The following is a 16,576-nucleotide window of genomic DNA, read 5'->3' on the forward strand; positions in this document are numbered from 1 at the left end:
TTTCAATAACTAATTTCTAATAACTTATTTTTTTTTATATCTTTGCCATGATGACAGTAAATAATATTTCACTATATATTTTTTCAAGGCACTTCTATACAGCTCAAAGTGACATTTAAAGACTTAACTGGGTTAATTAGGTTAACTAGGCAGGTAAGGGAAATTAAGCAAGTTATTGTATATCGATGGTTTGTTCTGTAAACTATCAGAAAAAAATATACATGTAGCTTAAAGGGGCTAATAAGTTTGACCTAAAAATGTTTTTTTTTTATTAAATTAATTGTTAAAATATTCTAGCTGAAATAAAACAAATAAGACTTTCTCCAGAACAAAAAATATTATCAGGCATACTGTGAAAATGTCCTTTCTCTGTTAAACATCATTTGTGAAATATTTAAAAACAAACAAAAAAATTTCAAAGGAGGGCTAATAATTCTGACTTCAACTGTATATAGACAAAAGTATGTACGTTTAGCACATATATCAGTGCTTTCTACAGGTTTGAAATATATTAGTGGTGGTAGCTGGATTAAAACACACCTTTTACCCACAGCACATAAATGGTTAACTACATGCGGCAAACCGAAAATTTATGTATTTTTACCAACATTTTTATTTATTATGACACTGTCATAATTTTTTCCCCCAATTGGTTAAAGATAAAAAGAGACTTTTGAAATAAAAAAATAAATAAATAAATGAGGAAAATAAATAAATAAATAAATAAAATAATAAAATAATAATAATAATAAAAATTGCTTTGCCTATATTTCTTTTATGCTATTCAGGAGCCATGTGAATCCACTGACAAGTAATATCTGCTGCTGACATTTTGTACAGTATTGTCCAACTATTTTAGATGTCTATAATATGTAATATTTGAAAGCAAATAAAAAAAATTAATGATTTAAAGGACGATCTCTCTAAAAATTATAATAATTACAAGAATAAAAGGTATAGATTATTTAAATAAGGCAAATGAGTTGACTAACAATTTGTTAAAAAAATGGTGTACAAATATTTTGCAGCCAGTTTTAGATGTCAAATTGTTCTCTCTAAATATACTGAGTATATAGTAAAGTTTTTCTGAGTTGTTTATTAAAAAAATGAATTATTTAATATATTTTCTCGCTCTCACAGTCATGCGCGCACTGTCATTTGTGATGTCAAGCAAGAGTAGGCTTAAATAAAATGGTAATAAAAAAACACATACAAATAACGACAACTTTAGTAAGCGAAAGCAAAAAAGCCGAATTCTTGAAACTTTGCGTGTCCTCATAATTCAAAATGATCAAAAATCTCATTTAACGTTTTTTTCACCTTAAAAAGTTCAGTAAAAGAGATGATATAATTAACATTTTTGGGTATAAAATACATCACACCAAAGGAGAATTCTTAAACCACTAAATCAAGAGTATTTACATTTATTTATCTGAATTCTCTTAAATAATATTTTTGTCAGTTATCTAAACTTTTTTTTAAGTCACTGATGCAGAATGGAAAAAACATAAATTAAAAACATTTGGGCTTGAGTCAAATAGCCTTTCAATTGAATGGATTTTTTACATTTAGAAGTCACATGAGAACATGGAGTGCTTACTGAGTTGTGCTGTTTCAGGTACTCTGCCGCATTCTCTTCAGCATCTCCTCCGATCTCTCCAATCAGAATGATGCCCTCTGTTTTTGGGTCCTGCAGGAAAACCTCCAGGCAGTCAATGAAGTTTGTCCCATTAAAAGGATCTCCACCGATTCCTGCAAATATAGTCACAGTTTAAAGCCCTCTTTGAACAAAACACTTTCTGTAGAGTTAGCAGATTTAAAGCAATGTATGGTTAGCTTGCCATACCAATGCACAGTGACTGGCCAAGACCCACTTGTGTCGTCTGATGTACAGCTTCATACGTAAGGGTGCCTGATCTGGATACAATGCCTGAGTACAGGGGAAAATAAAGCAAGATAAATTACAATATTAGAACTTAATTGAGTTGCTAATGAAACATATTAATTTAGCAAAATTATATATTACACTAAAAAGATAAGTAATAAATTACATTTTACCAATGTCCATAATTTTTATTAATGAAGAGGTATGCAATATAATTAAAACCGAATCTGTTGGTATTCCTGAGCAGAATGTAATTACGTTGCTCTACTTTTCTTCTATTGACTGTGCTGTACACTCACCGGCCACTTTATTAGGTACCCCTGTCCAAATACTCGTTAGCGCAAATTTCTAATCAGCCAATCACATGGCAGCAACTCAACATTTAAGAGTTGAGCATTTAAGCATGTAGACATGGTCAAGTCGATCTGCTTATCGTGATTTAAGGTGAATTAAGTAAGTAAAGGTTTATTTATATAGGGCCTTTCCCAGACATTGAGTCCGAAAGTGATATACAATAAGAGAAAACAACTAAAAGAACACATGACAATAAAAGAAAACATGCAAAAACATATTAAAACTAATTGAAAATTCAAATACAGAAACACTAATACTGTTAATTAAAAGCTTGACCAAAAAGGTGCATCTTTAAACGCTTTTTAAAAAGTTCAACTGATCCCAGAGTTCTCAGTGCTATCGGGAGAGAGTTCCAGAGCCGTGGGGCCACCGCACAGAAAGCACGGTCACCTTTAGTCTTAAGGTGACCGTGTCTAGAGTCTAGAGCTCTGGGAATGGCTAGCAGTTCTTTGCTAGAAGACCTCAGAGACAGGCTACATGAGTGACTGCTTAATAGATCTTGAATATACAGGGGTGCTTGACCATGCAGAGCTTTATATGTAATGACCAGAATCTTAAAATTTACTCTAAAACTAATAAGAAGCCAGTGAAGTGCCTTAAGCACAGGAGTAATGTGTGACCTCCTACTGATGATTGTTAAAAGCCTCGCTGCTGCATTCTGCACAACTTGCAAACGCTCTATAGAGGATTTGTTCAGACAAGTGAACAGAACATTACAATAATCCAATCGAGAAGAGATGAAGGCATGGACAAGCATCTCTCTCTCTTCCTTTGACACAACATCTATGATTTTTGCGATGTTCCTCAGGTGAAAAAAGCATGTACGAAAAACAGATTTAGCATGGCTATTAAAACAAAAGACAGATCTCAATCAAAAATGACACCAAGATTTTTTATATCACTGCAATTTGAAGATGACAAATCCCCCAAAACTTGCCTGATCATTGGGGTGATGCTATCTGGAGCAAAAATAAACATTTCTTTTCCAATAGAAAATTGGAAAAGACGTTGTCTGCTCTGAAGAGTCTCGATTTCTGCTGCGACATTCGTATGGTAGGGTCAGAATTTGGCATCAACAACATGAAAGCATGGATCCATCCTGCCTAGCATCAATAGTTCAGGGTGGTGGTGGTGTAATGGTGTGGGGGATATTTTCTTGGCACACTTTGAGCCCATTAGTACCAATTGAACATCGTATCAACACTACAGCCTACCTAAGTATTGTTGCTGACCATGTCCATCTCTTTATGACCACAGTATACCCATCTTCTGATAGCTACTTCCAGCACAATAGCGTGCAATGTCATTAAGCACGAATCATCTCAGACTGAATTCTTGAACATGACAATGAGTTCACTGTACTCAAATGGCCTACACAGTCACCAGATCTAAATCCAATAAAGCACCTTTGGGATGTGGTGAAATGGGTGAAAAGAATCTCTGAGGAACATTTCTAGTACCTTATTGAATCTATGCCAAGAAGGATTAAGGCAGATTGAAGGCAAAAGTGGGTCCAACACTGTATTAGCAAGGTGGACGTAATAAAGCGAGTGACTGTTAAATAAAAACAACTTTTTTTTATTCTATTTGCAAATTTCAACAGAAATAGAGAAAATGGCCACTTTCACCTGAACCGTTTCCACAGATATTTTACAGGGTGGCAAGTTTTATTACAGGAATAAGCAGCAAGCTCAACCGTGAGTTACATTCTTCAGAGTGGTTAAAAAACTTGTATCATCCTTCAAGTGATGTGACCTGAGACAGCCAAAGCCCTGCAGCTTAAATCTCCCTGACAGAGCACTGATGAGAAGTTATCTGCTTCACTCTCTCTTTTTTAGCAGTCTGATCTCCGCGTTACAGTCTTCATCTGAGTTCATGTTCAAACAGAGACATCTCATCATTCCCTGAGATGGTGAGAAACTCTTACAAATTCGACACATTAAAAAGGGTCTGTCTGAAATGTAGAACCTCTGGCTCTGTCTGTTTGAAGCTTCTTTTATGAAGGTGAAGACAGGGGGGAAGTTAGGCTTTTTAAGGATCTCTTAAGGGTTTTATTGGCTGAGAATGTGATGCTCTGAGCTGCTTCGCTGTCAAACTCTTCTGGCACGAAGACTGGCTTTTACAGAGATATGGAACAACAGGTGCCATCCAGTGAAGTGCTTACCAATTCTTCCTTTCTTGTGGATGTGTCCAGGCATGATCCCGATTTTGCACTCACCAGGCTACACGATAAGAAACAAACACCATTACACTTCAGCTTACAGATTTTACTACATGCTATTTGAAGTTACATGTCAACATGAAATCCTTCCCAGTTTATTTTACATTTTTGAATGATTTCTTGGTACACAAATCTTTCAACTATATAGAACATCATTTGATGCCACTTTTCATACACTACTATTTAAAGGTTGTTAGGAGTCTCTTATGCTCTTTTCAAGGCTCTGTTGATTTGATTAAAACAGTATAAAAATAACACTCGAATGTTACAATATAAAATTAAAGTGTTAGTTCACCCAAAAATGAAAGTTGTGTTATTAATTACTCTCCTTCATGTCGTCTCAAATCCCTGGGACCTTCATTTATCCTCTAAACTTAATTTAAGATATTTTAGATTAAGTCAAAGATCCTCCATACGCACCAACGGTCACAAGACCTCCAAAGTACAAAAAAATGAAACGGCTAATGGTGCATTCACACCAGATGTAGATGAAGCATAAAGCACTAGTGATTTACATGTTGAGTCTATGCAAAGATGTGATAGACATCCTATGGCGCAGTTTGGATGAAACTGGAGCAATTTTTAATTGCATATGTGAATGAAGCAAAGTCAAAGTCAGAGTAAACTATATGTGCTCTATTTTAATGATTTAGGCACAAAATCTAAAGCGCATGGCGCAAAAGCATTAAGGGTATGTCCGAATCCACTTTTGCTATTTTAAGGGAAAAATACGGTTTGCGCACTAGCGCATGGTCTAAAAGGGCTGAGCTTACTCTCCTAATGAGTTTTGGGTGTGTTTTCAGCATAGTGTGCATTAAACCAATCAAAGTCTCATCTCCTATTCCCTTAAAGAGTCAGTTGCGTCGCGCCATGATGCATTTGCTATTTACATGGCGTACTTTGTAAGTGGAAAAAGTGACCACTTCACTAGCGAGAAAACAGTCAAACTGACCATCTGCAGTGCCAGGATAAAAAAAGGATCCTCCTAAAATTGGCCTCTTCACATTCTCTATATTTTACTTTTATTCTTTACTTTACTCCTTTACTTTCGTGGAGTAAGGAAATGGTGAAACTCACTCCACTGAAGACATCCTTCAGTCTACACATTTAATTTAGTTTAAGTGCAAAGATTTGTTTTTAAACTATTTCTAAAATGAGTTCTAATTTCCAGCAAATGAATAAATGAGCAATAATAACGTGGTCAAAAAACAAGAAAAAGTTATACCCAAACACATGTAATAAAATAGCAACACGCCAACAATGCGCCTTAACACCTCCTTTTTAGACCGACACACCCATAAGTCCATAAAGTGGGGCAAATGGATTTGCCATTTAAACGTGGTGTAAAACTCAAAAATTAGGGTTGCACTGGTCTGAAAATAGCAACAAATCATGCCAAACACGTCTTGCTCCTTATTGCACCAAGTGTTTGATAGAACGCAAAATGTTCAATTATGTGCAAATAGCACAATTTACTCACAAGACACGTCTGGCATGAATGCCCCATAACATTGCTAAAATATTCCATGTGACTGTAATGAGTGTAATCGTATGAAGCTCCAGGAACACTTTTGTGCACCAAAAAAAAAACATTTTTTTATGTCTCCCATGTCAGATCAGTGTGGGCATTAACTATGGGCAATATGGCATTTACATGTTGCGCTGCAGACTCTAGAGGCAATAAACGCAGAAATAAATGTGCGTTAATAGGCACCCTGATGACATGGCGAAGAGAATATACAGATTAAGTCATATTTACAGTTTTTTGACACACAAAGTTTTCATGAAGATTTGTATGATTACAGTTGAACCACTGGAGTCACATGGAATGTTTTGACAAAATGATTGGCCCCTTTTCTGGACTTTGAAGGTTTTGAGACACTTGATGTATATGGAGGACAAGAGAGCTCACAGATTTCCTCTAAAATACCTTAATTTGTGTTCAGAAAATGAATGAAAGTCTAAGGGATTTGGAAGAACATGAGGGTAAGTATTTAATAAGAAAATGTTCATTATTGGGTGAACTAATCCTTTAATATTCAATTTTAAAATATTAAAAACTGTACTTTCTCCATATAATATCCATAAAAAGTTTAGTGCAACAAAATGCTTTAAATATTAAATGCTGGCCGGGTGTTCAAAGCAGTTCTGTGCAGTATTAATGGATATATGTGGAAAGTTCAAAAGAACCGCATTTATTTGGAAATATCTTTTTTTAATTGATCAACATTAGTGTAAAACTGAACTATTTTTCCTCTATTTCTTAAAATGACATCCACAATCTCCTCCTCAAAGCTCACACATCCTATGTTGGTTGATTTAAGTTTTCAAAAACAAAACAGTGTGGGCACAAATAGCACACAATTGCAGCTCTTACATTGATGACACCGGGACAGTTGGGGCCGACGAGGCGGGTTTTGTTCTGGCGGAGCAGCCTGTGTTTGACTCGCACCATGTCCTGCTGAGGAATTCCTTCTGTGATGCAGACAGCCAGCGGCATCTCTGCGTCAATCGCTTCTATGATGGCAGCTGCTGCGAAAGGAGGTGGCACGTAGATCACGGTGGCTTCAGCGCCTGTGCCATCTTTTGCCTAAAACATAATTCAACATCATCATCATCATCATCATCATCATGTATTTTTATTTCATGTCACATCAGCAACAAAGGCTATTTTTTATGGCAAAAAAATGTCACTAATACATATACAATTAAAAACAACAAACAAATAAATACATAAATTCTTATTATTTTTTTATGTTAATACATGATTAAAAACTCTACATTTTCCCTCGTGACACTTCTCCTTAAGCGAATAAATTTCATAAAAATGCAGGACAGTCCAGTAGAACGTGTTTTACAGTGAGAGGAATTGTGCAGAACAAACACTGAGTGGAATCTTCACTTTTAAGCAAAAACTCATGAGTTAATCTTGTATGTCCAATACGACATCTGGTAAAAATCCCTAGATCAAATCTGAATTAAATGTATTATTACGAGTCTTAAAATGTATTTAAAACATTCACAGAACTAAAAAAAATAAATAAATAAATATATATTATATATATATATATATATATATATATATATATATATATATATATATATATATATATATATATATATATATATATATATATATATATATATATATATATTTATGGCATTTCAGTTACCGTTGGGCTTTATGTGAAAGTGTTAAAGATTTTACAACCACCCCCTAGCCTTTAACACTTCTACTACTGCTGTTAACCACCCAATCTAAATAAGGCCCCTTCAAGAGACCCCTAACGCCCTCAGAGAATCAGAGCAGCTGTCCAAAAAGTAACTGTGGCTCACAGGAGACTGTCAGCAGTCACACAGGCCATTACCTCCTTCACGGAGTTGAAGACTGGCAGACCCAGGTGTGTTTTGCCCCCCTTGCCTGGAGACACTCCTCCTACTAACTGAGAGCCATAGTCCAGAGACTGCTGACTGTGAAATGTGCCCTATAGGGAAAATGAGAAACAATAAGACGTCTTTTAACAAAGGAGAGAATCAAATTTGGTATATTACCTATAAAACATTTCACATTACCTAAAAATCTCATTTTCATTAAAATTCCATGCAAACAGTGTTACATTGAGTAAGAAAATTTTAAATGTCTTCTCCAGTTCATCAATTGTTAATTCGATGTCGTCTGTGTGTTCTAAACACACAGATGACATCAATAAACATGAGAATAACTGAAGACAGATAAAGTGTGTGAAAGTTCACTAAACCTTGAGCCACTCTGGTCATGTGAGACATGTTGTTTTGCAAATCTTTGCATTAGGAGCAGCACCAAAAGTTTGCTTCTAAAAAGGTCTCAGATCATCTGATCAAATTGAATCTTAGCTTACCTTGCAGCATCGCTTTTTATAAAGCTTTTGGAACAACAAATAATAACTTGACTTCTATTTGATCATTTGGTATCAGAAGTTGCCTATTTGAAAGGCAAAGGCCTCTAGATTACGCTTATTTTACCAAAATAAAACATAATTATGCCTTGATTTTTTAATTATTTAATTAGGACAGTAAGGTCTGACTTTGCTTAGACAAAAGTCGTGTCACTTAACAGAAATAATGTACAGTACAGAATATAAAGTCATGATGCAGTATTGTGTATGACTTCAATGAGCTTGGAGGACTGCTTCCATAAATTTCTGCAATGACTCAAATAACTTATTAATAAAGACATCTGGAATGACAAAGAAGGTGTTCTTGCAGGACTCCCAGAGTTCATCAAGAGTCTTTCAATGCCTCCATCATCTTACCCCAGACATGCTCAATAACGTTCATGTCTGGTGACTGGGCTGGTCAATCCAGGAGCACCTTGACCTTCTTTGCTTTCAGGAACTTTGATGTGGAGGCTGAAGTATGAAAAGAAGCGCTCTCGTGCTGAAGAGTTTGCCCTCTCCTGTGGTTTGTAGTGTAACGGGCAGCACATGTTGATACCACGTGGGTTCCTATAGGTCATCTGCAGTATTTGTGATAATTGGGTTCAACAGATGATTCATCGGAAAAATCTACTTCTGCGACTTTTCCAAATGATCAACCAGAAGTCAAAATATTATTTGTTGCTCTTACAACTGGAATCGACGACAAGACTTTTGTCAGGTAGTGTACAGTGGTATAATCATCTTTTTATTGTGTTTTTTTCAAATGTTTCTTTATTATTGAAATAAGTTGAATGAATGAATGAATGAATGAATAAAAAAATTACATTTGCTGCTCAAACTATTTATTTTAAATAAACTAAAACAACACAATACCTGTGATTTTTTGGATAAAAAAATCGTTTTAGGTTTAATCCACTTAAATTTGTAAAAACAAAAAAGTTAACTTAATTCCTTTATGTTGTCCCAACACAAACCATGTGGAACCATAATTTTTTACAGTGATGATGAATAAAAAACAGTTTATTATGAAAACACACTGAAAAGAATTTAGGTGTGTCACAAATTGCATACTTATGCACTATTCTACACCATTTTGTAGTATAAATAGTGCATTCACACTGAAATTCTAAAAAGAATAAGTGCACTTTAAATACCCAGATGATGCACTTACTCAATCATTAAAATAAAGTGTGGCATGTCGGACACTTTGCGCACTTAACAGCTGCTGCTTTGTTCACGTAGCGGAGCGAAGCTTTCGGCACTGATGTTGGATTGCTTTATTTTGGATTGTAAAAGCAAAATTATACTACAAGAGTGATTATAGCGCCTCCCGATGGTGAATGCAGTTACACTCACTGCAGGTATTATTTGGTAGTTTGGCCATGTATTTCACTATTTTGACAACCGTCAAACATCATCAGGGAAACGGCCTGAATTACTTCTTAGTAAAAAACGTTAATGTTCAATTTGGGATGACACTACATTCATATACTATGTTGTTGTGTGTGCATGTAGATGAGTGCATAGTGTGCCATTTAGGATGCAGCTTGTGTCTCAGAGTAGGTTAGGTCAACCTTTGTGTCTATAATCATCTAAATTACATCTGTAAAACTGACATATGACACACTGTCTGGATCACTGAAACTAATCATTTCCCTATCATAGTTCTTATTAACACAATGAATATCTTGAAATGAATGCAGGGCACTTTGAAACAACTGCAGGACCCGTTTTAAATCGCCAAAGATGCAGCTCCCATTTAGCTGGGTTATTAAATTAAGTGTAAAGAGACTAATGTGGAACATGACATACAGTATTTAACCCCCCTGAATGTAACAGACTTAAAAAATGTTCTTTCATTGAGTAAAGCATGTTAAAATCAATAAATGCCATAAAAATAAATGTTATCCTCAAAAAAACTATTTCCCCATGAACAGGGATTTGAACAGCCTGTGGAAATGAAGCGTTGCGAACTTTAACCCGCGCTACATCCATGTTAATTATTACAAATTATTTTGAAACATCACAGATAAGTCCAAAGGCAAGGGTCGCCGGTACCAAGTCAATATCTTCCACTGTAATGTTGGGAATATAATTGCAAAGAATGAGAAAATTTGGCACATTTCCCTCCCGGCAGCCCCTTGCCAACTATTTTCTGCCATCATTTGTTCTCATGCCTTCATTAAGGCTGAAGTGCTGTGCTAACTTTGCCGTTTTTCCTGCACGCTGCCCCTGTTAACAGTGTAGCGATTAATTTGAGGTATGGTTTGCTTATGTAGCCGCACAGCAAAGTTAATATGGCGTGATGACACTCTAGTCATTTCTCATCCGCCTTCTAATTATAATGAGTGTTCATTAAAACTTCATCTAATAACCCTTTATTATGGTAAAGAGTCGTTTGGAAGAGGGTGAAGGAGAGCGAGGGAAATACAATGAGAGATTGGACATAAATCACGGAGGTGAAGAAAAGCAAGGTTACTAAATACTGGAGCCAGCAGTTTTAGTGCAAAGGGCCTGCGGGTAGATGTCAAGATAAGTTGTGCCTCTCTCTTCTAATAACAATATATACTGTATTTATTAATATATAGTGCAACATCTAAAGCAGGGGTGTCCAAGCTCTTTCCTGGAGGGCCGGTGTCCTGCAGAGTTTAGCTTTAACTTGCTTCAATACAACAGGCTGCGTCCGAAACTGCATACTACTCAGTAGGTACTGCATTTGAATTTAAACGTACTACTCAGCCGTTAAAAAAGTACGCTCAATACAGTATGAATGTGAAAAGTATGAATGGAATTCGGACGTACTACATCAGCCATTTAGTCATGGTCACGTGACCTACCTGCGTCAGTTGGGTCGCCTCACTTCCATTCATGAATTCTCTCTTGGGGCATTATAGGATAGAGCAGCGTGCATGGGATGTGCACTTCAGAATCTTGCCGGAAGGAGCAAGTCATCCGGGTACTTCTCGCCTACTGAATTTCGAATTTTATGAATTCGGACATACTACTCGGCTCACATACTGATTTTAGCGTATTGTATAGTATGGAAGTATGCGGTTTCAGACGCAGCCTTAGTATATCTAGTAAGACCTTAATTAGCTGGTTCAGGTGTATTTAATTAGGGTTGGAGCTAAACTCTCCAAGAAAACGGCCCTCCAGAATGAGTTTGGACCCCTCTTATCTAAAGTATCTAGTAAAATAAAGAAAAAATACATAAAAATAATAAAAATATATTAAAATAATAAAAAATATTTAAAACATCATATTTAAACCTAATGTAACATATAGCATAACATAATACTTTGAAGCAGCTATATTATTTGGTAAAAAAAATTGTATAATTGATGAACGCTTAACAATAATTGATAATATTGTGATAGATTTTTTTTAACAATGCAAGCTGTCATTACAGAGTATGTCACTTGCTATGCAGAAAAACTAACAAAAAAACATCTTGAGTGTAAAAGTTGAAAAACAGTTCCTAAATGTTGTTAAAATGCCCCATAATTGTATTTTTTTCTCTATCTAGAGCGGAGATGCTCAAATTAGGGCCTGAGGGCCAAAGTTGGCCCATTGTAACCTTTGATTTGGCCCACCATCTCATCTGAGAGGAAAGTGAGAGATGGAGAGGGTTGGGGTGAACGCCTTTAACACAGAAATCGTCATTTTTTATTTGACGTATCATTTTCTGTTTGTTCTATTTCTGAGCTACAAAAAAAGCTAATTGAAGTTAAATGTTTCAATTAAGTGTAAATAAATCAGATTTTTAAAAAAATGTTAATACAGTCACTTGACGGATAAAGGACCATGCAGAAGACATCAGCAAGTAAATCAAAGCAACAATCTAGTGTAATTTTGTTATGAAAGAGATTGTTTTGTTTTTACCGTGATAGGTTCAGTATAAAATATAAAAATGTTTTCTAGTCATTTTTAAAGATGATTAAATTAATTAGGAAATTACCCATGGTAAATTACACCTATATAACCCACCTTTAATGAATCTGCTGCTGTGAATAAATCATTTGAACGGATTATTTAGTGAATCATTCATTAAGAACTTGTTGCCACCTACTGGCAGTTGTTGTGTCCTTATCCATAATAAGTGCCCTTATTATCCATACCAGGTCAGAACTAGTTGTAGAACCAGCACAAAAACATTCAATAAAATATTGTTCAATTTATTACATATTTTATTTACATCTATTTACATACTGAAAAATATTGAATTATATATTATTACACACACGCAGAGTATATTTACCTTTAATAATTGACTCTTTTAGATTTATCAAGCATTTTATTTTGTTATTTATATCATTGTGTTTCTTTATGCAATTATTTTAAATCATTTCAGTCTACTTTTTGGCATCAAAACTACTCATAATCATTGTGTGTGTGTTTTTTAAGGACACATACTTTACAATCATCTCATTAGATTCACCCCCGTTTTGGGACTCCCAGTTTGCAAAACTGAATAATTTCCATTTTAAATTTATTGCATTTGTGACATTACGTATATTACCACCAAACATTTATTAGAGTCATTTAGATGACAAATAAATGATAAAATATTTTAAAAAAAAATTCATTATTTTGTTGAATTGATAAAAATATATATTTGCCAAACTGCCAAAATGTTCCATTATATATGTATGTATACTGTGATTATTATATAACAGCACAAAGCAAAAATAAAAAAAGAAGAAAAAAATGTTAAGTCTTATAACAAAGATTGTTTAAGAAAATCAATATTTCAACCTTTTTTTCTGCTGTAACTTAACTAAGTTTTGTGCAAAAAACAGACCAATCAGACCAGCCAGAACAACCAAACAGGCAATCTCAGCCAAATATTTTTGCTTAATTTCATTAGCTGAAATTTTGGTTGTTTAGATGTAGTAGAGATGATCAAGTTCAAATTTAAAGCAAGATTTAACTGATCAGTCAGTTTCCTGTAAATTAGGTATGCCTCAACCATTAAGATTGCATAACAATTTAGCAACTTTAAAAATCATGGGAAATAAAAAAATAAAGAGGTTTTAGGTTTTGGCTAAAATGGCGTAGGGGTTCTAAAGAACAGGGGTTCTCAAACTTTTCAGCCTGTGACCCCCAAAATAACAATGCCAGTGACTCGCGACCCCCAATATCCTCTGAGGTGGTTATAAATACAGAAACCTTGCATGCAATGACGCAGACACACGAATTAAATTCGTGTCAGTGCTTTAAATGTGCTAGAAAGTATAACCTGATGTTATAAAATCAAAATGCATCTGACGCTATTGCTGCCTTTAATATACTGTAATTACCCCAGGGGTCGCAATCCAATAGAACTAGTAACTATAAGCTACTATAGTAACTATATAGTATATAGTAACTATAAACTACTATTTTTATTTTCAGTATAGTTATAGATAAAATATGTTAATTCTTATGGTTTAATAAAAAAAAATAGATTTTTGGAAATCACCAGGTGACCCCCCCTTCATTGCCCCGCGACCCCTCGAGGGGTCCCAACCCCCACTTTGAGAACCACTGCTATAGAACATACTGTATGTGGCTAGTACACACCTGTTTTCCGGTGAACCCTTGACAGATGACCTTAGTGTTCTTGTTAATGTAAAGGTTGTTCCTGGATCCAGAATAACAGTGTCTCACTCCTGCTTGCTGCACTGCAAATACAAAGACGACAGCAGTGGAATAAGAACCAAGGACTAATACATACATGCATAACATTTTATCAAACATCTAATATGACATTTAAAAATTCTTATTTCCTAGTAAAGTCTGCATGATGAAAGTCCAAAATGATGAATTTGCAGCCTGTATTATTTCTATATTAATGATATCCCTCAGTCCAACTGGCTGCAGGCTGAATCCAGGTTGTAGATTAGTTATTAATCGGTTATGTTAAATGCAACGTTGAAAAATGAACCATTACAGCACAATGATTGGTGTCGGCTTAAGTTTTATTTGTTGACTTCTCTTTTCTATATATGAGCAATTCCAGCGTTATGTATGTGACATTTGCAGTAAAAATCTAAAACATAAATTCACATAGAAAGTAAATGTTAACATTATATTGTAACATATGTTTCTATTTTTCAGCACAATTGACCACAGAGTTATGGGAGCAGAAAAATATAAATGTGTAAACATGTTTGGAACTTTAAATAAGGAAATCAAACATCCCTTACGGATGCAACAAAAAAAAGTTACAACATACTTTGCAGAAATTCTGTGAATTAAACTGCACAACTCAAAAGAAACAATGCTAATTAGCAGGATAAGAGTTGGCTCTCTATAGAACAAACATGATTGATTTAGTTTTATTTTACATTTTTGCATTTATGAGGAAAAAAAGTGTCTTTATGGATGTGACATCTTTCCATTATGGATGTGAACGATGCGAAATTGACACCTATGTGACTTTGGTAAATTAAACATAATAGTTTGAAAACACTGACAGAAGCAATTATGAGGATTTCTAAAAGTACTGTAAAATACAAGCCTACACAAAAAAAAAAAAAAAAAACGTAAAAACGGTTTCCGTATTTGGGTGAAAACGTAATTTTTATTTATTTTTTTTTATGGCAAGGGTGACATTTGCATGGAATTGCATATATATATATATATATATATATATATATATATATATATATATACATATATATGAACAGTTCAAATGCAAAAGCCTCAGAATGCCCAAGCATTTTCGTCTAAAATGCTAATTTTTCTCAGGCTTTTCTGTGTAAATTCAGTAATTTTATTTTTATGTCGATTAATATGTTGTTTCCATTACCTTCAAACTTAAAAAAGTCAATAAAAACATGAGTCTGACAAAAACGTTAATTTCAGCAGAAAAATTGCAGACGGCATTATGAAGCTTTTAGATTAGTTCTTCAAACGTTCACTACAGGGTCTGAAGTGCAAAGGTCACACTGCTTTGACCTCAAATATTTTGGAAATAAATCAGAGGTGAAAGAAAAAAAAAAAGAGTCTGTTGCGAACAACAAACTAAACCAAAAAATATTTCTGACCTATTTCTAAATAATCAACAAACAGTTCTGATTCCAGAATGACGCAACAGAGAACATTACTCATTAATCATAAATGACAGGATTAGAGGGTCCACTCACGTTTCTCTTTAGGTTAAAGTTCACTTATAGACAATCAGTTGCTTGTCTATATCTGATTTCTCCCTGCAAAACGTTTATACTGTATGTATGTGCATTATTACAGGTTTAAAACAAGTACATACTCAATGGAATTTAAATAAAATTACAATTCTTGCTTTGGAAGCAAAGAGAGAGTGAAGTCCATTAAGTCTCGAGAGAAAATATTCCATTATTGACAGAGGCATGGATTGCACAAGACTGGAAGAGTTAAAAAGAGAACCAAAACCTTCAAAAGTAGAAATAGCTTAAATTCTAATTTAGATTTTGTATATTAGTTTCCAACCCCGCTAAATCACTTTATTTAAAGAAAGAAATAAAAAGCAACAATTTAAAGTGTTATGAGCTGCTTGCAGTAAATGCAAAAAACTACTAAACACAAAAATGCCACACTTAGCCCTGTCAACATGGATTAAAAGGATAAAAATATACATATATATTGATAGCAGTAGGGGGAAAAAAGCAAAATATTGATCACAAGTATAATAACAAACACTTTCTTATAAACATAAATAAGCAGTAAATTATGTCAAAATATGCTGCTGTCAGTCTACTGAATTCCAAGACACGATCACGATTTACTCAAACAGACATTAATTAACTGAACTTCTTTGATAATGTTGAAATGACGCACATTTACAGTTAAAACTCTTTACTTTAAATAATGTTACACATTTATCTGCTTAAAACCCCAGCACAGCAGCGTTAGCATTAGCTTGCTGTGTGTGTTAAAGCAGAATATTAAGATATAAATGACTCCTACGTTTACAGTAGGTGCTGGAGCAATGTGAGCAATAAAACGACAAGGCGTTTCGATTATATTAACACTTCTGTCAGTTTTACTTACAGAGCAAGCGGGCAAACAACCTGCTGTGAGACATCTTCGGTCATTCACCAATGACACCGGACAGACATGGACCTAAACGTCAGCGCACTTAGTAGTCCAGCTAGATGCCTGAAGGAAATAGAATCGCCAACATACTAAAGTTAGAGGTAAATATAACTTGCAAAACAAACCGTCGCATTTACATGC

The 16,576-nt window shown here is 34.6% G+C and overlaps 1 protein-coding gene across 2 annotated transcripts in view; it reads right to left on the reverse strand.

Annotated features, from left to right (window-relative positions):
• The window catches only part of suclg1 (succinate-CoA ligase GDP/ADP-forming subunit alph), a 32,444-nt gene extending 15,986 nt beyond the window's left edge, over window positions 1-16,458 (reverse strand). The window contains exons 1-7 of one of the 2 annotated variants that reach the window (XR_015475708.1): window positions 16,391-16,442; window positions 13,940-14,040; window positions 7,829-7,945; window positions 6,838-7,050; window positions 3,868-4,461; window positions 1,847-3,758; window positions 1,601-1,752 (exon numbers count right to left, since the gene is read on the reverse strand). Coding sequence is in view for 1 of the 2 variants with exons in the window: in NM_001002577.2 (NP_001002577.2) it covers window positions 1,601-1,752; window positions 1,847-1,930; window positions 4,404-4,461; window positions 6,838-7,050; window positions 7,829-7,945; window positions 13,940-14,040; window positions 16,391-16,424 (759 nt within the window). In the remaining variant the exon portion in view is untranslated. 2 annotated transcript variants of the gene reach the window in all.
• Between the last annotated feature and the right edge of the window lie 118 nt (window positions 16,459-16,576).

This window comes from Danio rerio, chromosome 1 (assembly GCF_052040795.2).
Source record: "Danio rerio strain M-AB ecotype USA chromosome 1, GRCz13ab, whole genome shotgun sequence".
Classification (NCBI taxonomy): Eukaryota; Metazoa; Chordata; class Actinopteri; order Cypriniformes; family Danionidae; genus Danio; species Danio rerio.